Below are 27700 nucleotides of genomic sequence, written 5' to 3' on the forward strand. Positions count from 1 at the left end.
AATGGATGCTCATGGAGGGAGGGAGGGGGTACTGAGGACTCCAGCTATCCCACAGTCCCCGCAGTCTCCGAAAAGCATTTGCATTCTTGGCTGAGCTCCCAATGCCTGAAGGATCAAAAACATTGTCCGGGGTGGTTCAGGGTATATCTCGTCAATTTATTTCTCCCCCCCCCCACCGTGAAAGAAAAGGGAAAAAATCATTTCTTGACTTTTTTCAATGTCACCGTATGTCTACTGCATGCTGCTGGTAGACGTGGGGCTGCGGCGATAAACAGCAGCATCCCCTCCCCTTCCTTTCCTGATGGCAGATGGTACAAAATGGTGGAAAACCATCATCATCCCGTGAGTGCTCCTGGATGGCCTCGGTAAAAATGGGAATGACTCCCTGTCATTCCTGGCAGATGGTACAAAATGCTGGGTAACTATCCTCATCATAGCAGCTGGAGCCTGAGCTCCATCAGCCCCTCCGCCACCCGCCCTTTCGTGTTTAAAGAAAAGATTCTGTACTTCCTGGACTATCATAGCAGCGGGAGGCTGCGCCCCTCTCCCCCCCACCCTTTAATGTCCTGCTTGGACTATCATAGCAGCTGGAGGCTGCCTCCCCCTCATTTTATCTCGCTAAAAAGTCAGTGTTTCTTATTCCTGCATTCTTTATTACTTCATCATACAAATGTGGGGACACTGCCACGGTAGCCCAGGAGGGATGTGGGAGGAGGGAAGCAATGGGTGGGGTTGTTGCAGGGGCACCCCCTAAAATGGCATGCAGCTCATCATTTCTGCAGGATCTCTGGGGCTCTGACTTGCAGCGGCTGTGCTCTCTGGCTCCCTAGTAGACTTGTCCCATATTCTAGGCAGGCCTGACTCTATTTTTAGACAAAACATAAAGAAGAGAATGACCCGGGGAGTCATTCCCATTTTTGTCCATGCGCCCCCCGCCAACCTCAGCGAGGCCAGCCAGGAGCACCCATGACAGCAGCAGATGGTACAAAATGATTGACAACCGTCATCTCATCTCCAATTTACAGTGGCAGATGGTGCAATAGAGATGGTAACTGTCTCTGCTACCTTGCAAAGGCAAATGAATGCTGCTGTGTAGCACCGCAGTACTGCCTCTGTCAGCAGCATCCAGTACACATATGGTGACAGTGACAAGGCAAAACGGGCTCCATGGTTGCCATGCTATGGCGTCTGCCAGGGCAATCCAGGGAAAAAGGGTACGAAATGATTGTCTGCTGTTGCTTTCACGGAGGAAGGAATGAGTGACGACATTTACCCAGAATCACCCGCGACACTGTTTTTGCACTGGGATCTCAACCCAGAATTCCAATGGGTGGGGAAGACTGCGGGAACTATGGGATAGCTACGGGATAGCTACCCACAGTGCAATGCTCCAGAAATCGATGCTAGCCTCAGTACATGGACGCACACCACCGAATTCATGTGCTTAGTGTGGCCGCGTGCACTCGAATTTATGCAATCTGTTTTACAAAGTCGGTTTATGTAAAATTGGAATAATCCCGTAGTGTAGACATACCCTAGGATGCATTTCATCAGGCCCTGGTCACTTTAAGACATCTAACTTGTCTAAGTAATTTTTAACTTGTTCTTTTCCTATTTTAGCCTCTGATCCTCCCTCATTTTCACCGGCATTCACTAAGTTAGATGTCCAATCACTATTACTACAAGGAGTGAATCAAAGTACTGCATCCATGATCTTCACAGCTGACCTCTCTCATTTTTGACCCTACCCTCCATTCCCCTCTGCTACTGTCTTCTCTTTCAGATACTCAGCAGTGGTGTCCCCAACCTCCTCCAGCTCTTAACCTGATTGGGTGAAATGTAGTAATTGACAGGTGTGGTGTGTCCTATATTTTTGCAGTGTATTTAATCTTACACTCCACTACATCCAATGATCTTAAATATATTATTGACTTGGGGTGAGGTTGAAGATAGATAGCAAGTTGTTGAAGTGTGCAGATATCACATTTTAGTTAGGAAAAATGAAGGTGAAATTCCCGCTGGATTTTTAAACATCTTGGAGGAGTTGAGCCAGAAGATGAATGGTAAAATGAAATAAAAAATCCAAAGAACTAAATTACACTAGAGCAAATGCCCACTCTTAGATAGATTACTGTGTCCAATTTCAGCTACTTCACCTCAAGAGAGAGAGTTTGCAGTGTTGTTGTAGCCAGTGTTCCCCAGGATATGGGAATGTGGTAAGGTGAGGGCATATCTTTTATTGGATCAAATTCTGTTGGTGAAAGAGACATGTTTTTGAGCTACACAGAGCTCTTCTTCAAGTCTAGAGATGGTACTCAGAGTGTTACAGCTAAATACAAGGTGGGACAGATTGTAAAGCATAAAGAGTTAACACATGTTGCAAGAGACCATTCAGGTTTTCAAATGGCATGTGGTGTTCCTCATCCAGTGCACTAAATGCCCTAATAACAATTGCATGGGTGAAACCAGACAGTCACTATGCTCTCGAATGAACTCACACAGAAAAATGATGAAAGACAAAAACACCATATTACCCGTGAGTGAACGCTTTTCACAAAGCGATCACTCCATATCTGACTTTTTAATCCTCATTCCTCAAAGGAAACCTGCACAACATCTTCAAAAGATGAGCCAAGTAACTTGAATTTATGACTTGGCAGGACACTAAAAATAGTCAACTTAGTAAAGACACTGGATTTATGGTTCATGAAAACAATCTGTAACCCACTAACCCTCCTTTGTCCTGTGACTGCAGAGGCATTAACTGCCTAGGTCAGCTTGAATGGTCTCTTGCAATGTGTTAGCTCCTTATGCTTAACAATCTTTTCTACCTTGTATTTAGCTGTGCAGGGCCAGTGCAAGGATGTTTCGCACCCTAGGCGAAATTTCCACCTTGTGCCCTCCTCCGTGCCTGAGCCCCCCACCCTGAGGTACCCCCTCGCGACAGATCCCCATCCCCCACCCTCCGCCCTGAGGCACCCCCCCCGCCCCAGCTCACCCCTGCCCCGCCTTCTCCTCGAGCATGCCGTGGCTGCTTCACTTCTCCCGCCTCCTAGGCTTGCGGCACCTAAGCTGATTGGTGCCACAAGCCTGGGAGGCGGGAGAAGTGAAGCAGCGACAGCGTGCTCGGGGAGGAGGCGGAGCAAGGGTGAGCTGGGGCAGGGAGTTCCCCTGCGTGCCGCCTCCCTCCCCCTACTTGCTGCAGGCAAACCTCCCCGCGCTCTCCTGCCCCAGCTCCCTCTGCCTAAATGCTGACGGTGACTGGGGTGGCCGAAAATCCAGCCGCCGCGATCGCTGCCGAAGAAAATGCCGCCCCCCAAATTCTAGCGACTGCCTAGGTTGCCTAAATGGTTGCACCGGCCCTGTAGCTGTGTCACTCTGAGTACATTTCCCAGAACTGATGAAGAGCTCTGTGTAAACTCAAAAGCTTGTCTCTTCCACCAAGAGAAGTTGGTACAATAAAAGATATTACCTTGCCCACCTTGTCTCTCAATGGAGAGAGAACGGATTCAGAGAATGGCAATAGCTGGAGGCTTGTTGTAACATGTTCCTTCACTAGACACATTGGGAACCACTTCTCCTGATTGTGCAAGCAGGTTTGTTTCATCTATACCCATTAGTTACAAAGTCTATTTTATTTGATTCAATAGAATAAAACAAACAAGATTTTCTATTAACATTCAATGGTGTATACGTTTTACAGTATGAAGGCCGGTTATCGTAGTTTGGGTCTTATTCAGAGCAACCAAACACAGATAAGCCAGCCAGATTTGTACTAGAGATCAGACCGGTCCCTCTAATCAAGAGCTTGAGCAGATAAACATAAAAGAGAAATGAAATGCTTTTAAATGTTTGGTACAGAAATTGAATGTAAGTGATCAAAAGGAACAGGAAGTGTTTATCCTGGAAACCGAATAGCCGTACACTTCTAAGCATTATCTCTGAACACAGTGTATTTGCTACCATAGTATTTTAAGGTGTGTTTGCAGGGTGACTAATTAGGAGTTTTCATATCTGAAAAACAACCCATACTGGCACCTCAATCTCTTTCTTGGTTTCCACCTAGAGCAAAACAGAGACAATAGCTTTTTTTTTTTATCACGCTTGAGGGAGAAGAGGAGGGAAAAATCAGCTTTGCCTACAAGTGGAAAAAAGCAGTTGTGGTTCTGGGGCACGTTTCACTAGCCAGACCATTGCTGGGTGCAGCAGTTGAGAAATGGGGCCATTGTGGAGCTGAAATCCTACATGAACTGCCAGTAGCCAAAAAATAAACAAAATAGCAACAAAGCAGTGTGGATAAATCTCTAAGTCCCGTATAGGTCTCATGATAGATATGGAAGGTCACTTCTGATTATGCTAATTAAGCATTGTGGGCCAGATCCTCAGCTGTTGTATGCAGCTCCATTGAATCTGGGCCCTTTTTTAAATACAAAAGCTAGTTTTAAACTGTACTTACAACTGCTTGTAGCATCCATTCACTGAAATGTTTACAACTAAATCACTTATTCTTTCTAGCTGTCTTGCTGCAATGTGTTTTATCCTAATCCACATGGGCTAGATTTTCAAATGTGCTTGGCCCTTTGACAGCTTATTGTTTTCATCCAGGCTGCTGAGCACTTCATTTGAGGTGCTCAAATTGGAGCAGAACAGGCACTAGTATTTATGGCTATTTTTACACTGCAGTTGGGTGCGAGCCTCCAAATCCACGTACACAGATTCAAGCCAGCGGGGCTCGAGCTAGCACACTAACAATAACAGTGTGGACACTATGGCTCAGGCTGGGCTTTCAAGACTAGGGGCAGTGGAGAAAAGCAGCCTTAATTAACTGGTAGAGAAGACTGGAAATATGGAATGTTTTCTCCCTGGAAACATTAAACTGTCTTTGAAATTAAAAGCTTAAACAAAAATAAGCATTTAGGGTCTGGCCTCTCAATGACTGAAAGTTTGATAAAGCAAAGCCACGGGCAGGATCTGCTAAACAAATACATTGTGTGTGCGCAGAGCCACAATATATGTTGTTTAAAATAACTGACTAAAGTCCAAATTCCACAGTGAGTAGCAGTTCATAGAATCATAGAAGATTAGGGTTGGAAGAGACCTCAGGAGCAATTCCAGCTAAATCATCCCAGCCAGGGCTTTGTCAAGCTGGGCCTTAAAAACCTTTAAGGAAGAAGATTCCACCGCCTCCCTAGGTAACCCATTCCAGTGCTTCACCAACCTCATAGTGAAATAGTTTTTCCTAATATCCAACCTAAACCTCCAGCACTGCAATTTGAGACCATTACTCCTTGTTCTGTTATCTGTCACCACTGAGAACAGCCGAGCTCCATCTTCTTTGGAACCCGGCTTCGCGTAGTTGAAGGCTGCTATCAACTCCCCCTCCCACTCTTCTCTTCTGCAGATTACATAAATCCAGTTCCCTCAGCCTCTCCTCGTGTGCTCCAGCCCCCTAACCAATTTTGTTGCCCTCTGCTGGACTCTCTCCAATTTGTCCACATCTTTTCTGTAATGGGGGACGCAATACTCCAGATGTGGCCTAACTAGTGAATAATCGCTTCCCTCGATCTGCTGGCAATGCTCCTACTAATGCAGCCCAATATGCTGCTGGCCTTCTTGGCAACAAGGGCACACTGTTGACTCATATCCGGCTTCTTGTCCATAGTAATCCCCAGGTCCTTTTCTGCCACTTAGCCAGTCGGCCCCTTGCCTGTAGCAGTGCACGAGATTCTTCCATCCTAAGTGCAGAATTCTGCACTTGTACTTGTTGAGCCTCATCAGATTTCTTTCAGCCAAATCCTCCAATTTGTCTAGGTCACTCTGGACCCTATACCTACCCTCCAGCGTATCTACCTCTCCCCTGATCTTAGTGTCATCTGCGAACTTGCTGAGGGTACAATCCATCCCATCATCCAGATCATTAATGAAGATGTTGAACAAAACAGGCCCCAGGATCGACCCCTGGGGTACTCCGCTTGATACTGGCTGCCAACTAGACATCAAGCCGTTGATCACTATCCATTGAGCCTGACAATCTAGCTAGCTTTCTATCTACCTTATAGTTTATTCATCCAATCCATACTTCTTTAACTTGCTGGCAAGAATACTGTGGGAGACCATACCAAAAGCTTTGCTAAAGTCAAGGTATATCACATCCACTGCTTTTCCCATTTCCGCAGAGCCAATTATCTCATCATAGAAGGCAATCAGGTTGGTCAGGCATGACTTGCCTTTGGTGAATCCATGCTGACTGTTCCTGATCACCTCCCTGTCCTTCCAGTGCTTCACAATGGATTCCTTGAGCACCTGCTCCATGATTTTTCTGGGGATTGAGGTGTAGTTCCCCAGATTCTCCTTCTTCCCTTTTTAAAAGATGGGCACTATATTTTCCTTTTTCCAGTTGTCTGGGATCTCCCCCGATTGTCATGAGTTTTCAAAGATAATGGCCAATGGCTCTGCAATCAAATCAGCCAACTCCCTCAGCACCCTTGGATGCATTGCATCCAGCCCCAGGGACTTGTGCACATCCAGCTTTTCTAAATAGTCCTTAACCTATTCTTTCCCCACTGAGGGCTGCTCACCTCCTCCCCATACTGTGCTGCCCAGTGTGGCAGTCTGGGAGCTGATATCGTCTGTGAAGACCGAGGCAAAAAAAATAGAGTACTTCAGCTTTTTCCACATCGTCTGTCACTAGGCTGCCTCCCACATTCAGTTAGGGTCCCAGACTTTCCCTTACCTTCTTCTACCTGTAGAAACCCTTCTTGTTACCTTTCACGTCCCTTGCTAGCTGCAACTCCAATTGGGCTTTGGCCTTTCTGATTACACCCCTGCATGCTCAAGCAATATTTTTATCCTCCCTAGTCATATGCCCAAATTTCCACTTCTTGTAAGCTTCCTTTTTGTGTTTAAGCTCACCGAAGATCTCTCTCTGTTAAGCCAAGCTGGTTGCTTGCCATATTTACTATTCTTTCTGCACATCGGGATGATTTGTTCCTGCACCCTCAGTAAGGCTTCTTTAAAATAGTTGTGTGCATCCATGTTCTATGGGAAGATTTTGGCCCTTGAGGACTAATAATTATTTTTAAAATATTGAATATAAGGGGTGGAAATTTCAAAAGAATATTCCAAGAAAGCCTGTTCCTTAGCACATGGCAATTCTTTCCTAGTTCTAAGTTTTCTGGTTACGTCTCTTGATTTTGACTTGCCTGTCATTGTGTGGTTGTTTCAAAGGCAAATGATTTTTAATGTAAGCTTTATAAAAATTCCACACTGTAGAGTTTTCTGAAACCCCACAGTGTACTGTGTACAGCTGTAAGCTGCTTGTTTTCGGGTTTTCAATATACACTGTAAACACAATGCTCCACTGTTAGTGTCTGGGGAACAGTGTTGCACTGGGAGCTCATCCTCAGTTGATTATCCACCATGACCCCCACATCTTTTCTAGAGTCACTACTTCCCAGGATAGAGGCCTCCACCCTTCTGGCCTACATTCTTTGTTCCGAGACATATCTATTTAGCCATATTAAAATGCATATGTGTCTGCTTATGCCCTGCTTAGCAAACAATCCAGATCACCCTGGATCAGTGACCTGTCCTCTTCATTATTTACCACTCCCCCAATTCTTGTGTTCTATTTCCACATTTTCTGCTTCCAGAAAATGTCTCTTCTCTTCATTGGGGTGCTCCCAGAAATCGAATGGAAATACTTTGCTCAGCTCTCTACCCCACTGATAAGAGCTCCTTAGCCTTCATATTTCTCCCCTTTTCACAGATCCCACCTCTAACACCACATCACAAGTTCCCACCTTAATATAGTGGGATTGAATGGAGTTCCCAACCAGCGGCAGTTCTAGCCATGGACCTTTGTGGAAATAGAGACCAAGTCCAAGCCTCAAGCATTCTCTGCTTCATTGCTCCAGGACATGGCCTTCAATTCCAAGTGTTTCTCTTTGGGTCCAAAGGGATTTACACTGTCTTTGTGGCTTGCTAGCCTCAGACTCTCCAGCTAAACCAACCCACCCTTTCTCAGGGTACCACCTCGCCATCCAAATAAACACTAAAGTTCACATTTAACAGAACCCCTGAAGACTCTTCCTCCCAGTCCTTCTCAGGCATTGCAAACACTCCATGGAGAGCCAGTGGCAGAAGTCCAAATAACCCAGACAGTTCCAAAATAAACACAGTTCCTCCTCCCTAGTTTCTTCTTCCCACTCTTCTGGATTCCTGTGAGACTCCTTCCAAAGTCCTTGGATGTAGGAAACTGTCAGCACCTCCTACTCTTCCCAGGCGCCTGAGGTCCTCTGAGGCACACAGTTGGTCTGGGAATCTCATCAGTTTCAGATTGTTTCAAACTGAGAAAAAAGAGACAAACTACTTCCCTCCAAGCTCTTTGTGCTGAAGTACCTGCTCTCATGAGCTCAGCAGCAAACTCTCCTGCTGCATGGCACCCTCCCTTGCTTGAACTAATGTGAATTTGTCATCCTTCCAGCTCCTATTTTTGCTCCTGAAGCAGATTCTGAGAGTCCTGTTCAGTCACATTCTCACTCAGCCTTTCCATTAGCCTGCAGCACTTGAACTTAAGTATGTCCGAGGGAATACGGTAGTTCTGGAAAGGAAAGTTGAGAGGGATAAGTGAACCTGTAACAATTCCTACTTAATTGCTGCTCAAGGATGGTCTTTAGCAGAGCAGCTGAGCTGGGAGGTTGGGCTGATAAAGGTGTATGCCATCATAATGCACCACAAGAAACCATAGGCATATCAAAATTTTAATTCCAAACATTAGTGGCAGTGTGAGTAAAAAGGACCAGATCTTCCTTGAGGACACACGTGACAGCTGCAGTGGGGAGTGCCTTGAACTGGCAGTGGGGAATCATAGAGTACTTGCCCGATGGAAGGGCTGTAATGAGAGTAGCAATGGGGCAGGTGTAACCCCTGCACAGCCAGAGTGAATGGTGTGGTGCATGGTGGGATGTTCACACCTGACTTCATGACAGTGCTGGGATTTTGGTGTTTTTCTTTCCCTTTAGGGCTTTGTTCTGGCTCCTATGGGGAGAGTGCAGATGGGCTCAGGGATTGTGCCAAAGACTTTTGAAGAGTGTAGATCTTCCTGCAACAGCAGTTGCTGGGCTTTGTGTCTCCTTGCCGTCTCTGGGAGTTTGAGCCAGGGTTTGGGGTCAGTCTCTGGGAAGCCATATGTGCTGCGATCACACTTTCCCAGAATGGGAAATTCCAAGACTTTACCAGTCTCTGTCACACGGGATCCACACAGACCACAGGGCTCCCAGCCTCTCATTAAGTCACCAGCCTAGTGGGAACTGCAGGGAACCATGGAGAGGCCTGCTGGAATGGGAGCCAGACCAGCTTGGGTCCTCAGGGAGAGAGGCCTTGGGGGAGTCCCTTGTATAGCGGTGGCACAGCAGGCAAGGGCTGGGCCCACAGGCACCTTAGTGTCTGTACCACTGTGGTGAGATCAAGCGTGTGTGTGTGGGGGGGATGCTCTGCTGGTCTTTGGGGCTTATGGGTGAGGAAAACTGCACTGTGGTTTCACGCAGGTCTGGCTCCAAGCTGAGGGCGGGGCGGGAGAAGGGCCTCCATGCGCTGCCCCCACCCGGATCACCGGCTCCGCACTTCCACTGGCCAGGAACTGGCCAACAGGAGCTAGGGGAGGAAGCGGAGCCTGTGGGCGAGAGTTGTGCGTGGAGCCTCCTGACTCCCCCGCCTAGGACCTGGACCTGCCGGCTGTTTCCAGGACGCAAGTAGCATGGTGCCAGGACAGGACAGCAGCCTGTCGTAGCCCGCCGCTGGCTGGGAGATGCCCAAGGTAAGTCCGTGCCCTAACCCCCAGCCCTGAGCCCCCACAAACCCAGAACCCCTCCTGCACCCCAAGCCCCTCAGCCCCAGCACCACCCCAGAGCCTGCACTGCTAGCCCAGAGCCTGTACCCTTGTCCTAGCCCAGAGGCTCCTCACATAACCTGAACCCCTCATCCCTAGCCCCACCCCAGAGCCCTCACCTCATCTTGTACCCCAACCCCCTGCCTCAACCCACAGCCCGATCTTGCAATCTGAATCCCTTGGCCCCACCTCCCCAGCCTAGACCCCCTCCTGCACCCCAAACCCCTCATCCCCAGCCCCACTCCAGAGCCTGCAGCCCCAGCTGGAACCCTCACCCCCAGCCTGCAGCCCCTTCCTGCACCCTGAACCCCTTATTTCTAGCCCCACCCCAGAGCCAGTTAGTGCCCTTATCCCCTTCCTGCACCCCAAGCCCTGGCCCAGCCCAGTGAAAGTGGGTGAGGGTGGGAGACAGCGAGCCACTGACGGAAGGGGAGCGTAGTGGGCAGGGCTGGAGCCTCAGAAGGGGTAGGGGCTACGATGTCCGTTTTGTACAATTAGAATGCTGGCAACCCTAATGTCACATCCCCCCCTTTGTATCCACACACCCTCAGGCACCGTCCTGCCCCGGGGTGCCCTATCGCCCCACCGATGCCCCTCTACTCCCCCCCCTTTGTATCCCCACACCCTTACAGCACCGTGCTGCCCCCGGGGTGCCCTATCGCCCCACCGGTGCCCCTGTCCCCCCCTTTGTATCCCCACACCCTCACGGCACCGTCCTGCCCCGGGGTGCCCTATCGTCCCACCGCTGCCCCTGTCCCCCCCTTTGTATCCCCACACCCTCACGGCACCGTCCTGCCCCGGGGTGCCCTATCGTCCCACCGCTGCCCCTGTTCCCCCCTTTGTATCCTCACACCCTTACAGCACCGTCCTGCCCCGGGGTGCCCTATCGTCCCACCGGTGCCCCTGTCCCCCCCTTTGTATCCTCACACCCTTACAGCACCGTCCTGCCCCGGGGTGCCCTATCATCCCACCGGTGCCCCTCTGTTCCCCCCCCTTTGTATCCCCACACCCTTACAGCACTGTGCTGCCCCCGGGGTGCCCTATCGTCCCACCGGTGCCCCTGTCCCCCCCTTTGTATCCCCACACCCTTACAGCACCGTCCTGCCCCGGGGTGCCCTATCGCCCCACCGGTGCCCCTCTGTTCCCCTCCCTTTGTATCCACACACCCTCAGGCACCGTCCTGCCCCGCGGTGCCCTATCGCCCCACCGGTGCCCCTCTGTTCCCCCCCCTTTGTATCCCCACACCCTTACAGCACCGTCCTGCCCCGGGGTGCCCTATCGCCCCACCGGTGCCCCTGTCCCCCCCTTTGTATCCCCACACCCTTACAGCACCGTCCTGCCCCGGGGTGCCCTATCGCCCCACCGGTGCCCCTGTCCCCCCCTTTGTATCCCCACACCCTTACAGCACCGTCCTGCCCCGCGGTGCCCTATCGCCCCACCGGTGCCCCTCTGTTCCCCCCCCTTTGTATCCCCACACCCTTACAGCACCGTCCTGCCCCGGGGTGCCCTATCGCCCCACCGGTGCCCCTGTCCCCCCCTTTGTATCCCCACACCCTTACAGCACCGTGCTGCCCCCGGGGTGCCCTATCGCCCCACCGGTGCCCCTGTCCCCCCCTTTGTATCCCCACACCCTTACAGCACCGTGCTGCCCCCGGGGTGCCCTATCGCCCCACCGGTGCCCCTCTGTTCCCCCCCCTTTGTATCCCCACCCCCTCAGGCACCGTCCTGCCCCGGGGTGCCCTATCGCCCCACCGGTGCCCCTGTCCCCCCCTTTGTATCCCCACACCCTTACAGCACCGTCCTGCCCCGGGGTGCCCTATCGCCCCACCGGTGCCCCTGTCCCCCCCTTTGTATCCCCACACCCTTACAGCACCGTCCTGCCCCGCGGTGCCCTATCGCCCCACCGGTGCCCCTGTCCCCCCCTTTGTATCCCCACACCCTTACAGCACCGTGCTGCCCCTGCGGTGCCCTATCGCCCCACCGGTGCCCCTCTATTCCCCCCCCCCTTTGTATCCCCACACCCTTACAGCACCGTGCTGCCCCGGGGTGCCCTATCGCCCCACCGGTGCCCCTGTCCCCCCCTTTGTATCCCCACACCCTTACAGCACCGTGCTGCCCCGGGGTGCCCTATCGCCCCACCCACGCCCCTCTGTCCCCCCCTTTGTATCCCCACACCCTCAGGCACCGTGCTGCCCCGGGGTGCCCTATCGCCCCACCGGTGCCCCTGTCCCCCCCTTTGTATCCCCACACCCTTACAGCACCGTGCTGCCCCCGGGGTGCCCTATCGCCCCACCGGTGCCCCTCTATTCCCCCCCCCTTTGTATCCCCACATCCTTACAGCACCGTGCTGCCCCGGGGTGCCCTATCGCCCCACCCATGCGCCTCTGTCCCCCCCTTTGACCCCACTGGTGCCCGGATCGGGCCTGGTCCCGCCCCCGGAACGGGGGGCGGGGCCGCTCTAAGAGCGGGGGGTGGGGTCTGTGGGGGCGGGGCCCAAACAGGATTGTTCCGGCCTGTTGCTAAGGCCGCGATGTGGGTAGTAACCGCTGTCTCGGGGGCGGCGCCTGCGCAGTCGGGGGTGGCGCGGGGCATCCCGGGAGGGGTCGGAGCCCGAGCCCGAGCCCGAGCCGGCCGGTGCTGCGGGGCCGCCATGAACGGGGCCGTGGTGCGGCGCACGCAGGAGTCGCTGGGGCGGGTGATTCGCAAACCGCCCCTCACCGACCGGCTGCTCAGCAAGCCCCCGTTCCGCTACCTGCACGACGTGATCGGCGAGGTGAGGCGGCGGCACCGGGCTCCGCCTCGCCCCCTTGCTGGGCGCCGCGCGGCGGAGATCCCGGCTGGCGGCAGCGCCGGAGGGAGCCTCTCCCCGGCTGTGCCCTGCCCCCACCTGCCTCCTCAGCCCTGCGCAGGGCCGCGGCGCCCGGGCATGGGGGGAGGCCTGGGCAGGCGCCGGGCACGGCGGCGGATCGCAGCTGCCCCCTCCCCGGCACAGCGCTGCAAGGGGCTGGCTTGGGAGTCTGGCTCCAGGCCGCTGAGGCCAAGGGAGGGGCGTGGAACTGGAGCCCGCCCCCTGCGGAGAGTGGAGAGCCCTGCAACTGCGGGGGGGCCTCCTGAACCTGGTGGCCGGAGCACGGGCTGCTCCGGTAGGAGACCTGGGTTCAGTTCCCATACATCCACTGGCCACTCACCTAGGCCTAGTCTCAGACCCCTAAAACATAGGGCAATCTGGCTACATCGCTCAGGGCTGGGATCGATTTCACACCCTGTGCAGTGTAGTTAGGGCGACCTAACCCCTGCTGTGGACACAACTAGGTTGGCAGAAGAATTGTAGCTGTCTGCCCGCTGCAGGGGCGGGGAGTTGTTACAGCAAGGAGAAACCCCTTCCCTCCTTGCAGTCAGTATCTGTGCCATGCCTTTGCCTCCCTTTTCTCATGTGTGAGGGCAAGAGCTTTTGCCCATCTTCATCAAACTTATTAGACTCATAGACTTTAAGGTCAGCAGGGACTATCTAGTCTCACCTGCACAATACAGGCCACAGAGTCTCACCCACCCTCTCCTGTAGCAACCTCCTGACCTATGTCTGAGTTATAGAAGTCCTCAAATCTTGGTTTAAAGACCTCAGGGTGCAGAGAATCCTCCAGCAAGTGACTCGTGCCCCATGCTACAGAGGAAGTCGAAAAACCTCCAGGGCCTCTGCCAATCTGCCTTGGAGGAAAATTCTTTCCCTACCCCAAATATGGTGATCAGTTAAACCCTGAGCGTGTGGGCAAGACGCATTAGGCAGCACCCAGGAAAGAATTCTCTGCAGTAACTCAGATCCCACCCCATCTAACATCCCATCACAGACAACTGGGCATATTTACCTGCTAATAATCAAAGATGAATTAATTGCCAAAATTAGGCTATCCCATCATACCATCCCTTCCATAAACTTATTAAGCTTAGTCTTGAAGCCAGCTATGTCTTTTGCACCCCCTTACTCCCCTTGGAAGACTGTTCCAGAACTTCACTCCTCTAATGATTAGAAACCTTCCTCTAATTTCAAGTCTAAATTTCCTAGTGTCCAGTTTATATCCATTTGTTCTTGTGTCCACATTGGTATTAAGCTTGAATAATTCCTCTCGCTCCCTGATATTTATCCCTCTGATATATTTATAAAGAGCAGTCATATCTCCCCTCAGCCTTCTTTTGGTTAGGCTCAACAGCCAAGTTCTTTGTCTCCTTTCATAAGACAGGTTTTCCATTCGTCGGATCATCCTAGTAGCCTTTCTCTGTACCTGTTCCAGTTTGAATTCATCCTTGAAGAACGGGGGGGTTGTGAGGGGCTCCATGAGAGACCAGAAGTGCACACAGTATTCCAGATGAGGTCTCACCAGTGCCTTGTATAACGATACTAACACCTCCTTATCTTTACTGGAAATACCTCACCTGATGCATCAACTTCTTTAACGGCCATATCACACTGGTGGCTCATAGTCATCCTGTGATCAACCAATACTCTGAGGTCCTTGTCCTCCTCCTCTGTTACTTCCAACTGATGTGTCCTCAATGTATAACCAAAATTCTTATTATTAATCCCTAAATGCATGACCTTGCACTTTTCACTATTAAATTTCATCCTATTACTGTTACTCCAGTTTACAAGGTCATCCAGATCTTCCTGTATGACATCCCAGTCCTCCTCTGTTTTAGCAATACCTCCCAGCTTGGCATCCGCAAACTTTATTAGCACATTCCCACTTTTTGTGCCAAGGTCAGTAATAAAAAGATTGGTCCCAAAACCAATCCCTGAGGAATTCTACTAATAACCTCCTGACAGTTCACCTTTCAGTATGACTCGTTGTAGTCTCCCCCTAACCAGTTCCTTATCCACCTTTCAATTTTCATCTTTTCCGATTTAGCTGATAACTCCCCATATGGAACCGTATCAAATGCCTTACTGAAATCGAGGTGAATTAGATCCACTGCATTTCCGTTGTCTAAAAAATCTGTTACCTTCTCAAAGAAGGAGATCAGGTTGGTTTGGCACGATCTACCTTTTGTAAAACCATGTTGTATTTTGTCCGAATTACCATTGACCTCAATGTCCTTAACTACTTTCTCTTTCAGAATTTTTTCCAAGACCTTGCATGCTACAAATGTCAAACTAACAGGCCTATAGTTACTTAGATCACTTTTTTTTTCCCTTTCTTAAAAATAGGAACTATGTTAGCAATTCTCCAGTTGTGCGGTACAACCCCTGAGTTTACTGATTCGTTAAAAATTCTTGCTAATGGGCTTGCAATTTCATGAGCCTATACAGGAGAGATGGGCTCCACCTAAACCAAAGTGGAACCAGACTGCTGGCACTAAACATTAAAAAGGTTGTAGAGCAGTTTTTAAACTAGGAGAGGGGGGAAAGCTGACTGCTGCAGAAGAGCGTGTGGATCAGACACAGACTTCTCTTAGGGGAGAGTCTGATGATAGGGAATCTCCAGGTTATAGTCAGGAACAGAGGACAGAAGAGGATAATGTAAGGGCTGGATCAGATGATAAACAGTCATAAAAAAAAGAATCTGGCACATCAGAAAAGGGCAGACAAATAAATAGGGACAAGTTTTTAAAGTGCTTGTACACAAATGCTAGAAGTCTATATAATAAGATGGGTGAACTAGAGTGCCTTGTGATAAAGGAGGATATTGATATAATAGGCATCACAGAAGCCTAGTGGACTGAGCAATCAATGGGACACAATCATTCCGAGGTACAAAATATATCGGAAGGACAGAACAGGTTGTGCAGGGGGAGGAGTGGCACTATATGTGAAAGAAAATGTAGATTCAAATGAAGTAAAAATCTTAAGCGAATCCACATGTTCTGTAGAATCACTATGGATAGAAATTTCATGCTCTAATAAAAATATAACATTATGGATCTGTTATCAACCACCTGACCAGGACAGTAATAGTGATGATGAAATGCTGAGGGAAATCAGAGAGACTATCAAAATTAAGAACCCAATAATAGTGGGGGATTTCAATTATCCCCATATTGACTGGGAACATTTCACTTCAGGACGAAATGCAGAGATAAAATTTCTCGATACTTTAAATGACTGCTTCATGGAGCAGCTGGTACGGGAACCCACAAGGGAAGAGGCAGCTCTAGATTTAATCCTGAGTAGAGCACAGGAGCTGGTCCAAGAGGTAACTATAACAGGACCGCTTGGAAATAGTGACCATAATACAATAGCATTCAACATCCCTGTTGAGGGAAGAACACCTCAACAGCCCAACACTGTGGCATTTAATTTCAAAAGAGGGAACTATACAAAAATGAGGGAGTTAGTTAAACAAAAGTTAAAAGGTACAGTGACTAAAGTGAAATCCCTGCAAGTTGCATGGGCCCTTTTTAAAGACACCATAATAGAGGCCCAACTTCAATGTATACCCCAAATTAAGAAACACAGTAGAAGAACTAAAAAAGAGCCACCTTGGCTTAACAACATTGTAAAAGAAGCAGTGAGAGATAAAAAGACTTCCTTTAAAAAGTGGAAGTCAAATCCTAGTGAGACAAATAGAAAGGAGCACAAACACTGCCAGCTTCAGTGCAAGACTGTAATAAGAAAAGCCAAAGAGGAGTTTGAAGAACGGCTAGCCAAAAACTCCAAAAGTAATAACAAAATGTTTAAGTACATCAGAAGCAGGAAGCCTGCTAAACAACCAGTGGGGCCCCTTGACGATCGAGATACAAAAGGAGCACTTAAAGGCAATAAAGTCATTGCGGAGAAACTAAATGGATTCTTTGCTTCAGTCTTCATGGCTGAGGATGTTAGGGAGATTCCCAAACCTGAGCCGGCTTTTGTAGGTGACAAATCTGAGGGACTGTCACAGATTGAAGTGTCACTAGAGGAGGTTTTGGAATTAATTGATAAACTCAACATTAACAAGTCACCGGGACCAGATGGCATTCACCCAAGAGTTCTGAAAAAACTCAAATGTGAAGTTGCAGAACTATTAACTAAGGTTTGTAACCTGTCCTTTAAATCGGCTTCAGTACCCAATGACTGGAAGTTAGCTAATGTAATGCCAATATTTAAAAAGGGCTCTAGAGGTGATCCCGGCAATTACAGACCGGTATGTCTAACGTCAGTACTGGGCAAATTAGTCGAAACAATAGTTAAGAATTAAATTGTCAGACACATAGAAAAACATAAACTGTTGAGCAATAGTCAACATGGTTTCTGTAAAGGGAAATCGTGTCTTACTAATCTATTAGAGTTCTTTGAAGGGGTCAGCAAACGTGGACAAGGGGGATCCAGTGGACATAGTTTACTTAGATTTCCAGAAAGCCTTTGACAAGGTCCCTCACCAAAGGCTCTTACTTAAATTAAGCTGTCATGGGATAAAAGGGAAGGTCCTTTTATGGATTGAGAACTGGTTAAAAGACAGGGAACAAAGGGTAGGAATTAATGGTAAATTCTCAGAATGGAGAGGGGTAACTAATGGTGTTCCCCAAGGGTCAGGCCTAGGACCAATTCTATTCAATTTATTCATAAATGATCTGGAGAAAGGGGTAAACAGTGAGGTGGCAAAGTTTGCAGATGGTACTAAACTACTCAAGATAGTTAAGACCAAAGCAGATTGTGAAGAACTTTAAAAAGATCTCACAAAACTAAGGGATTGGGCAACAAAATGGCAAAAGAAATTTAATGTGGATAAATGTAAAGTAATGCACATTGGAAAAAATAACCCCAACTATACATACAATATGATGGGGGCTAATTTAGCCACAACTAATCAGGAAAAAGATCTTGGCGTCATCGTGGATAGTTCTGTGAAGATGTCCACGCAGTGCGCAGAGGCGGTCAAAAAAGCAAACAGGATGTTAGGAATCATTAAAAAGGGGATAGAGAATAAGATTGAGAATATATTATTGCCATTATATAAATCCATGGTACGCCCACATCTCAAATACTGTGTACAGATGTGGTCTCCTCACCTCAAAAAAGATATTCTAGCACTAGAAAAGGTTCAGAAAAGGGCAACTAAAATGATTAGGGGTTTGGAGAGGGTCCCATATGAGGAAAGATTAAAGAGGCTAGGCCTCTTCAGCTTGGAAAAGAGGAGACTAAGGGGGGATATGATAGAGGTGTGTAAAATCATGAGTGATGTGGAGAAAGTGGATAAGGAAAAGTTATTTACTTATTCCCGTAATACAAGAATAGGGGTCACCAAATGAAATTAATATTCAGCAGGTTTTAAACAAATAAAAGGAAGTTCTTCACGCAGCGCACAGTCAACTTTTGGAACTCCTTACCTGAGGAGGTTGTGAAGGCTGGGACTATAACAATGTTTAAAAGGGAACTGGATAAATTCATGGTGGCTAAGTCCATAAATGGCTATTAGCCAGGAAGGGTAAAGAATGGTGTCCCAAGCCTCTATTCATCAGAGGATGGAGATGGATGCAAGAGAGAGATCACTTGATCACTGCCTGTTACCTTCACTCCCTCTGGGGCACCTGGCATTGGCCAGTGTCGGTAGACAGATACTGGGCTAGATGGACCTTTGGTCTGACCTGGTACGGCTGTTCTTATGTTCTTATGTGCCAGTTCCTTTAATAGTAACAGCTGCCGATGAAAGTTGATACCAAGTAGAAAGTGTTTTTGGTCTTTAGAGTGCCAGTGATCTTTAGTACTACAGGAGATGCTTGTTTGCAGCAAACCTTGTAAGAGCAACCGCTGCTAAGGCTGCGGGTTTGTCATGGAAGTCACGGATTCTGTGGCCTGTGCGGCTGGCCCATGGGCTGCCTGAGGAGCTTGGGCAGCCCCTGGACCAGCCACACCAGCTGCTGCTGGGGCAGTCTTGGGTCCTCTTCCCCCTCCCTATCCCTTTCCCAGGAGCAGCAGAAGTTTGAGTGTGTGTGGGATCGGGTTGGGGAGGGAGTGAGGGCTCTGGGTGGCGCTTACCTTGGGAGACTTCCTAGAAGCGGCGACATGTCCCTCCCTCAGATCCTAGCTCCGCGCATTGCCTCTGTCCGCAGTCACTGCCCCTGCAGCTCCCATTGGCCACAGTTCCCAGCCAGGGGGAGCTGCACAGTCAGCGCTTGGGGCGTGGGCAGCACACGGAGGTAGGAGCTGAGGGAAGGACATGTCACCACTTCTGGGGAGCTGCAAGGAGCTGGATAGGGAGCCTGCCAGCCCCGCACCCCAACCCCAGCATCAGAGGGGTCCCGGGCCGTGTGCTGCTCCCCACCAAGCATCCATGGTGCTCCCTTCAGCTTCCATCCCCTGCTCTGAGCACCCCGGCGCCCCCTGGGCTGCCTCCCCACCAGATTTGGTCAGGGGTGTATAATACAAGTCATGGACAGGTTAGTGGCTGTGAATTTTTGTTTACTGCCTGTGACCTGTCCATGACTTTTATTAAAAATTCGTGTGACTAAAACGTAGCCTTACTTATGAGCAACTTTTTTCTGGGAACATTTCCCTACTGTGAATTGTCAGCACTCTGCATAACCGTAACAGCTGCTTAGGAGCAACATAGCAAAAGGCACCAATATGTTGCTACTAATGAACATTTACTATATTATTTTCTGACAGATTTAATAAAAGGAGGTAAGCACGTCTACAAACTGGAAGAGCTTATACTTTTTTACTTTTCTTGAAAGAAAAGTGGATTACTCACCAGAAAATTTGGAATTCTCTGAACTCATAGTCTATGCATGTCTATAAAGAAATGAGCCACCAGCAAGTTAGGCAGTAACAGAATAAATCAAGATTGTAGTTAAAGCATAGAGCCTTGTGGGTGCATGAACCTTAATTTCCTATTAAAAAAAAAAATGGATGCACGAATCTTCTCTACTGCTGAGGTGTAATAATTGACAAGGTTTTAAATGGCTTATTGAAACACATTAAAGAAGTGATCATTGCAATAGGGAAGATCTTTAAAACTGCTCCCAGAATTATTCAGCGTGAAATAGTAACTCTTCAGATGATTGCAGGAAGCTCATAAAAAAAGGTTTTTTTCAAAAGCTTTCTAGTATTTTTTAGTAATTTACTGTGTTTCTTTTGCTTTGAAGGTAATTAGAGTGACTGGTTTTATGAATGGGCTTTACACAGATTTTGAGATGAAATCTGATAATGTTAAGGTGGGTATGAAATTTCTTTATTTCGTATAGGAATTCTTTATAACTTGCCTTCAGGTACTGTGACTTATTCATGTGTCACTGAATTCTATTTACTATGACAAACCTACACTCTTCTAAAGCTAATGTCAAGAACTAGTCTCAAATGCTGCTTTTTTTAAAATATTGTGGTGATGTTTGTACTGTGGGTAGTGCCCAGTCACTGATCAAAACTCCACTGTGCCAGGCACTGTACAGATACAAAACAAAATTGTTTGAAAGATACTTATCTATATATTTTTAATTAATCTGTTTAATATGTAGCTCAGGAAAATAGAACTCAATGTCTGCACAGAGAATCAGAGAATCATAGATTTTAAGGTCAGAAGGGACCATGATGATCATCTAGTTTGACCTCCTGCACAACGCAGGCCACAGAATCTCACCCACCCACTCCTGTAACAAACCCCTAACCTATGTCTGAGTTATTGAAGTTCTCAAATCGTGGTTTAAATACCTCAAGGTGCAGAGAATCCTCCAGCAGGTGACCCGTGCCCCACACTGTAGAGGAAGGCAAAAAACCTCCAGGGCCTCTGCCAGTCTGACCTGGAGGAAAATTTCTTCCCAACCCCAAATATGGCAATCAGCTACACCCTGAGCATGTGGGTAAGACTCACCAGCCAGACACCCAGGAAAGAATTATCTGCAGTAACTCAGATTCCACCCCATCTAACATTCCATCACAAGCCATTGGGCATATTTACCGCTAATAGTCAAAGACCAAACTCATTATACCATCCCCTCCATAAGCTTATCAAGCTTAATCTTGAAGCCAGATATGTCTTTTGCCCCCACTACTCCCCTTGGAAGGCTGTTCCAGAACTTCACTCCTCTGATGGTTAGAAACCTTCATCTAATTTCAAGTCTAAACTTTCTGATGGCCAGTTTATATCCATTTTGTGATGGCAGTAGAAATTTTGGGGTCTGGCATTAAGCTTTAGCTAACTTTTCACTGAAAAATTAAAACCTACCTAAGTCTATTCTTTCTGCAATTAAATACCCGCATCACACTTAAGTAACTTTATGAATTTTACTCGCATGGGTAGTCCCACAGGACTAGGTATTCAAAAGACGTACTAACAGGATCATGCCCCACATTGGTGCAATAGTGACAAAGGGCTGATTCTCCTTTGCCCTGCACATTGTGCAGTCATTTACATTAGTGCAAAGAGGGTGTAAAATTCTACCACAGGAGCATGATATGCTCGTTTTCTACTGGTGGACTTGACTACGCTAAGGGCAGGGCAATGGGGAATCAGGCCCACAGAGTCAGTGGTTCTCAAACTTTCTGTATTGGTGACCCCTTTCACACAGAAAGTCTCTGAGTGAGACACGCCCCTCCCTCCAAATTAAAAACAAGGGGGTTAATTAAAATTTAATGTGGGCTCAAGGCTGACAGCTCATGACCCCCCCCCCCCCCCCCAGAATCACCTCGCAACCCCAAGGTGTCATGACCCCCAATTTGAGAACCCTTCATCTATTCAATATTGTACTTCACAGACTGGAAAAAAAATGCTCACCTGGATTTTAAAGGCATTTAAATGACGAATTTAAATGCATCTAAGGAAAACTAAGGGAGAAGGCACAATTTTATGTTCATTGTGTGTCAGAAGGCACATTTTTGCGTTCATTGTTTGTCAGGTAGCACTGTAGTTGAAGTCAGAGAGAGATTCTCTCACTGTAGGTTGCACTGTGTGTACTAGAAACAAAGTCAGGGAGTGTATGTGAGATGAACAATGATTTGCAGTGTTGCTGTAGCTGGGCTGGTCCCAGGATAAGAGACAAAATGGGTGAGGTAGTATGTTTTATTGGACCAACTTCTGTTGGTGGAAGGCACAAGCTTTCGAGCTTCCTCAGCTCAGGAGAAGGTTACTAGAGTCTCCAGGCTAAACTGCCCTCTTCATTTTAAGAAATCTCCTACAATATGTGTGAACCTTGTATGCTTAACAATCTGCCCCACTTTGTTAGCGGTGGTGTTCATCTTCTCCAGCCCCGAGGAAGAGCTCTGTGAAGCTCAAAAGCGTCTCCCTTCCAACAAATGAAGTTGGTCCTATAAAACATATTACTTCACACACCTTGTTTCTCTCATAAAAAGTGGTTGTAATGTAAAAAAAATTGGAATGTCATATTTTACTTTTGGTTTACAACAACTATCCATTATCAAAATGCTTATTTCTAAAACAAAAATGCTTTGTAATAATAATGGATAATTTAATGTAGGAAAGTTTCTGTAAATATACTACAAATCAGAGGTTAAATAAACTTTTAATAATGTATAACATTAATTTTTTCCCCCAGGATAAAGATGCCAAAATCAGCTTTCTCCAGAAGGCTATTGATGTTGTCATAATGGTAACAGGGGAGCCATTGTCAGTGAAGCCGGCACGTATTGTAGCTGGACATGAACCTGAAAGAACCAATGAGTTTCTCCAAGCAATTGGAAAATGCTGTCTCAATAAGGTATGATTGTACTGTCAGTGGTTTACATGGATGGTTCCTAACCTTTTCAGTCCTGTGAGTGTCTCTTTTTAAACATAACCAATATGTGATTCAGCCCCATGGAAGGCACCTGCCAGGGTTTCAGCCCCATGAGGTGTGTGTGCCACGGCTCAGGGCTTCAGCAGGAGTGGGACAGGTGCCTCCTACAGGGCTGAGGCCCCAAGATCCCCTTCCCTGCAGGGCAGAGGCCCCAAGCCCCAGTGTGTGCCTCCCATGGGGCTGAAGCCCTGAGCCCCAACAGGCACTTCCAAGCTCTCAAACTTTTGAAGATTGTTGTATGTGGGTTGGAAGTTCAGTAAGTTTGGCCACCCCTGATCTAGTCTGACCTCCTGCACGGCACAGGCCAGGGAACCTCACCCACTCACTTCTGTAAAAGACCCATAACTTCTGGCTGCAATACTGACATCCTCAAATCATGGTTTAAAGACTTAAAAATACAGAGAATCCACCATTTATCTAGTTCAAACCAGCCAGTGACCCATTCTGCAGAGGAAGGGGAAAAAAAACCTGGGTCTCTGCCAGTCTTCCTTGGGAGAAAATTCATTCACAACCCCATATATGGTGATCAGTTAGAGCCCCTGAGCATGTTGGTGAGACCCACCAACCAGACTCCTGAAAGAATTATCTGTTGTAACTCAGAGCCCTCCCTATCTAGTATTTTGTCTATGGCTGTAGGAGATAAATGCTAATAGTTGTGGGTGGGCCACATGCCGTTGTAGGCAATCTCATCATACCATCCCCCTCCATAAACTTATCAAGCTCAGTCTTGAAACAAATTGTTTTTTGCCTCCCACTGTTTCCCTGGGAAGGCTGTTCCAGAACTTCACCCCTCTGATGGTTAGAAATCTTGTATAATTTCAAGCCTAAACTTGTTGGCATCCAGTTTATATCCATTTTTTCTTATCTCAGAATTGTCCCTTAACTACTCTCACTCCCTGGTTTTTATCCCTCTGATGTATTTATAGAGAGCAATCATATCTCCCCTCAGCCTTCGTTTGGTTAGGGTAAACAAGTCCAAGGTCCTTAAGTCTCCTCTCGTAAGGTAGGTTTTCCATTCCTCGGCTCATCCTAGTCGCCCTTCTCTGCACCTGTTCAAGTTTGAATTCATCTTTCTTAAACATGGGAGTGTGATGGTGCTGCCTGTGGGAGCCAGCAGAGGTCACTCAGTTAGGGTGAACTATGAACAAAACGAGGGCAGACAAACCCCAAAAGCTGGTGGATATTCCAATACTTAGGTTTACCAAGCCACCACAAAACAGCTTCTGTAGTACCTTACTAGTTACTCAGAAGTCCAAACAATGCAGTTCCCTTAAAGTACTCAGCCTCAGGCTTCCATCCAGACACACCTGTCAAACATATGATGATGATTACTGAAAATCTTATCTCATCATGTAAAATAAAAGGTTCTTCCAATCCCAAAGGATCAGCCACACACTCAGGTTCAATTATAACTTAGATCTTACCCAGAATACGTGCTTATAGCCAACTCTTATTAACTAAGCTAAAATTTATTAAAAAAGAAAAGAGAGAGTGTTGGTTAAAAGATTAATAGACATACAGACTTGAATTCAATTCTTGAGGTTCAGATGCATAATAGAGATGAGCCTGTAGTTGCCAAAAGTCCTTTTAGAAATAGTCCATAGGTTATAGTCCAACGTCCATATTCAGGGTGGCTCCAGTCAGTGACTGGGGATCTCAATCCTTGTGGCTTAACGTTTCCCCCTGTTGTAACCCAAAGCAGATTTGAGATGAAGAAGGATTGTGTCCCAGGGTTCTTATACATTTCCAGCAGCCTTTTGGCCTGAGAAAACAATAGGCTTAACTCTCCTTCTCCCAAACATCCTGGCAATTAGCGCAGGGTAATTTATCCATTTAAACAGTTCAGATACAGGTTACCACAACCTTCAGAGAGACATATAGACAATAATACTGTTTCACTCAAGCATCATCATAAATGTTAATATTCCCTTTTTGATCTTTGAATTAAAGCTATAGCAATAGACAAGACTTGTTTGCTTACATCACAAGACCTGAGAAAACACCTACCCTTCTACCTCTAACAATGCAGACCTGCATTTCAAAGCTCTATTCATTTATATATTTTCCTAACAAGTCTCTAAAGTTTGGCCATGGGTCAGGTCAGTCTGTGAGGTAATTAACTTTCTCTGGCCCTGTCAGCTTTCAGTGAGATACTATATTACACTCATAACGTCACAGAGAGACCAGAATTGCACACAGTATTCCAGAAGAGGTCTCACCAATGCCTTGTGTAATGGCAATAACACTTCCCTATCTCTACTGGAAATACCCCACCAAGTGCATCCTAGGATTGCATTAGCCTTTTTCACAGCTGCATCTTATTGGCGGCTCATAGTTATCCTGTGATAGACCGAGGTATATTAGTCATTCTCCTCTTCTATTGCTTCCAACTGATAAATCCCCAGCTTATAGCAAAAATTCTCATTAGTCCCTAAGCGTATGACCTTTTACTATTAAATTTCTATTACTCTAGTTTTCAAGGTCCTCCAGATATTCTTGTCTGATATTCCAGTCCTCTTCTCTATTGGCAATACCTCCCAACTTTGTGTCATCTGCAGATTTTCTTAGCACACTCCTACTTTTGCCAAGGTCGTTAATAAAAATGTGAAATAAGATTGGTCCCAAGACCAATCCCTGAGGACCTCTACTAGTAACCTCCTTCCAGTCTGACAGTTCATCTTTCAGGATGACTGGTTAGAGTTTCCTTTTAACTAGTTTGATTCCTGTATTAATCCCCATCTTCTCTAATTTAACTAATTTCTACTGTGGAACTGTATCAATGCCTTACTGAAATTCAGGTAGATTAGATCTAGTGCATTTCCTTTGTCTAGAGAATCGCTTATCTTCTCAAAGAAAGAGATCAGGTTGGTCTGGCATGGTCAACCTTTTGTAAAACCATGTTGTATTTTATCCCAATTACCACTTACCTGTATGCCCTTAACTACTTTCTCTTTCAAAATTTGTTCTAAGATCTTGCATATAATTGAGGTCAAACTAATGGTTTGTAGTTTCCCGGATTGCCTTTTCCCCCTTTCTTAAATATAGGTACTATACTAGAAATTCTCCAGTCATAGCGTATGACTCCCTCGTTTATGGATTCATTAAAAATCCTTGCTATAGGGCTTGAAATTTAATGTGCCAGTTCCTTTAATAATCTTGAATGGAGATTATCCAGACCCCCATGATTTGGTCCTGTTAAGATGTTTAAATTTGACTTCTACCTCGGATATGCTGATTTGTACTTCCATATACTTGTTTCCATTACCGATCCTGCCACTGTCCCCAAGCTCCTCATTGCTCTTACCAAAAACTGAGGCAACGTATTCATTTAGGTGTTCGGCCATTCCTACATTAGCTGTCATCTCCACCCCATCCTCAGTGCTTAGCAGTCGCACTTCTTCTTTCCTTGTTCTTGTTTTCTTTCTCTTTATATAGCTAAAGAACCTTTTACTGTTGGTTTTAATTTCCCTTGCAAGTTCCAACTCTGCTTGGCTTTTTGCAATTTTTATTTTCCCCCTACACTTTCTGACTTCCAAGAGGTATCTTTCCTTGCTGATCCATCCCATCTATTCCTCACAGGCAGACTGTCTGCTCTCTCTTAATAACCGGTTTGAGATGCTTGGCCCTAAGTTTGGTCTGCAACTAGGGCTGTCAAGTGATTAAAAAAATTAATTGCAATTAATCGTGTGATTAAACAATAATAGAATACCATTTATTTTAAATATTTTTGGATGCTTGCTACATTTTCAAATATATTAATTTAAATTGCAACACAGAATACAAAATGCAGAGTGCTCACTTTATTTTTTATTACAAATATTTGACCTGGAAAAAGCAAAAAAATTGTAATTTTGCAATTCACCTCATACACGTACTGTAGTGCAATCTCTTCACCATGAAAGTTGAATTTACAAATGTAGAATTATGTACTAAAAAACCTTTTATTTTTGAATGCTATGGAGAACTTCAGCGTCTACAAATCCACTCAGTCCTACTTCTTGGTCAGCCAATCACTCAGAAAAACAAGGTTGGTTACAATTTGCTGGAGACAATGCTGCTTGCTTCTTGTTTATAATGTCACCTGAAAGTGAGAATAGGGATTCACATGGCACCAGCATCACAAGATATTTATGTGCCAGATGAGCTAAAGATTCATATGTCCCGTCATGCTTCGACCACCATGCCAGAGGACATACTTCCATGCTGATGATGGGTTCTGCTTGATAATGATCCAGAGCAGTGCAGACTGACACATGTTCATTTTCATCATGAGAGTCAGATGTCACCAGCAGAAGATTGATTTTCTTTTTTGATGTTTTGGTTCTGTAGTTTCTGCATCAGAGTGTTGCTCTTTTAAGATTTCTAAAAGCATGCTCCACACCCTGTTCCTCTCAGATTTTGGATGGCACTTCAGATTCTTAAACCTTGGATTATGTGCTGTAGTTACTTTTAGAAATCTCACATTGGTACCTTCTTTGCATTTTGTCAAATCTGTTGTGAAGGTGTTTTGAAAACGAACATGTGCTGGGTCATCATCTGAGGCTGCTATAACATGAAATATATGCAGAATGTGGGTAAAACAGAGCAGGAGACGTACAATTCTCCCCCCAAGGAGTACAGTCACAGATCTAATTGATGCATTATTTTTTTTTAATGAGCATGATCAGCATGGAAGCATGTCCGCTGGAATGGTGGCTGAAGGATGGAAGGGGCATATGAATGTTTAGCATATTTGGCATGTAAATACCTTGCAGTGCCGGCTACAAAAGTGCCATGTGAACGCCTGTCCTCACTTTCAGATGACACTGTAAATAAGAAGCAGGCAGCATTATCTCCCACAATGTAAACAAACTTGTGTGACTGGCAGAATATGAAGTAGGACTGAGTGGCCTTGCAGGCTCTAAGGTTTTACGCTGTTTTATTTTTGAGTACAGTTATGTAACCAAAAAAAAATCTGCATGTATAAGTTACACTTTCACGATAAAGAGATTGCACTTCAGTACTTGTATGAGGTGAATTGAAAAATACTATTTATTTTGTTTATCGTATTTACAGTGCATATATTTGTAATAAAAATAATATAAAGTGAGCACTGTGCACTTTGTATTCTGT

The 27700-nt window shown here is 46.7% G+C and overlaps 2 protein-coding genes across 6 annotated transcripts in view; one reads left to right on the top strand and one right to left on the bottom strand.

The window, feature by feature from the left end:
* LOC127058929 (anterior gradient protein 3-like) overlaps positions 1 to 12694 on the bottom strand; it is a 30253-nt gene extending 17559 nt beyond the window's left edge. For 2 of the 5 annotated variants that reach the window (XM_050969430.1, XM_050969429.1), the window contains exons 1-2: positions 12642 to 12671; positions 7803 to 8602 (exon numbers count right to left, since the gene is read on the bottom strand). The gene's annotated coding sequence lies outside the window, so the exon portion shown is untranslated. Of the gene's footprint in view, positions 1 to 7802; positions 8603 to 12641 lie in introns of all 5 variants that reach the window. The other 3 variants (XM_050969427.1, XM_050969431.1, XM_050969428.1) reach the window with 3 other exon arrangements.
* The window catches only part of TRAF3IP1 (TRAF3 interacting protein 1), a 144302-nt gene continuing 128953 nt past the window's right edge, over positions 12352 to 27700 (top strand). The window contains exons 1-3 of the mRNA XM_050969446.1: positions 12352 to 12662; positions 19946 to 20014; positions 22349 to 22510. Coding sequence (XP_050825403.1) covers positions 12420 to 12662; positions 19946 to 20014; positions 22349 to 22510 — 474 coding nt within the window. The 5' untranslated portion in view covers positions 12352 to 12419. The remainder of the gene's footprint in view (positions 12663 to 19945; positions 20015 to 22348; positions 22511 to 27700) is intronic.

This window comes from Gopherus flavomarginatus, chromosome 10 (assembly GCF_025201925.1).
Source record: "Gopherus flavomarginatus isolate rGopFla2 chromosome 10, rGopFla2.mat.asm, whole genome shotgun sequence".
Lineage (NCBI taxonomy): Eukaryota > Metazoa > Chordata > Testudines > Testudinidae > Gopherus > Gopherus flavomarginatus.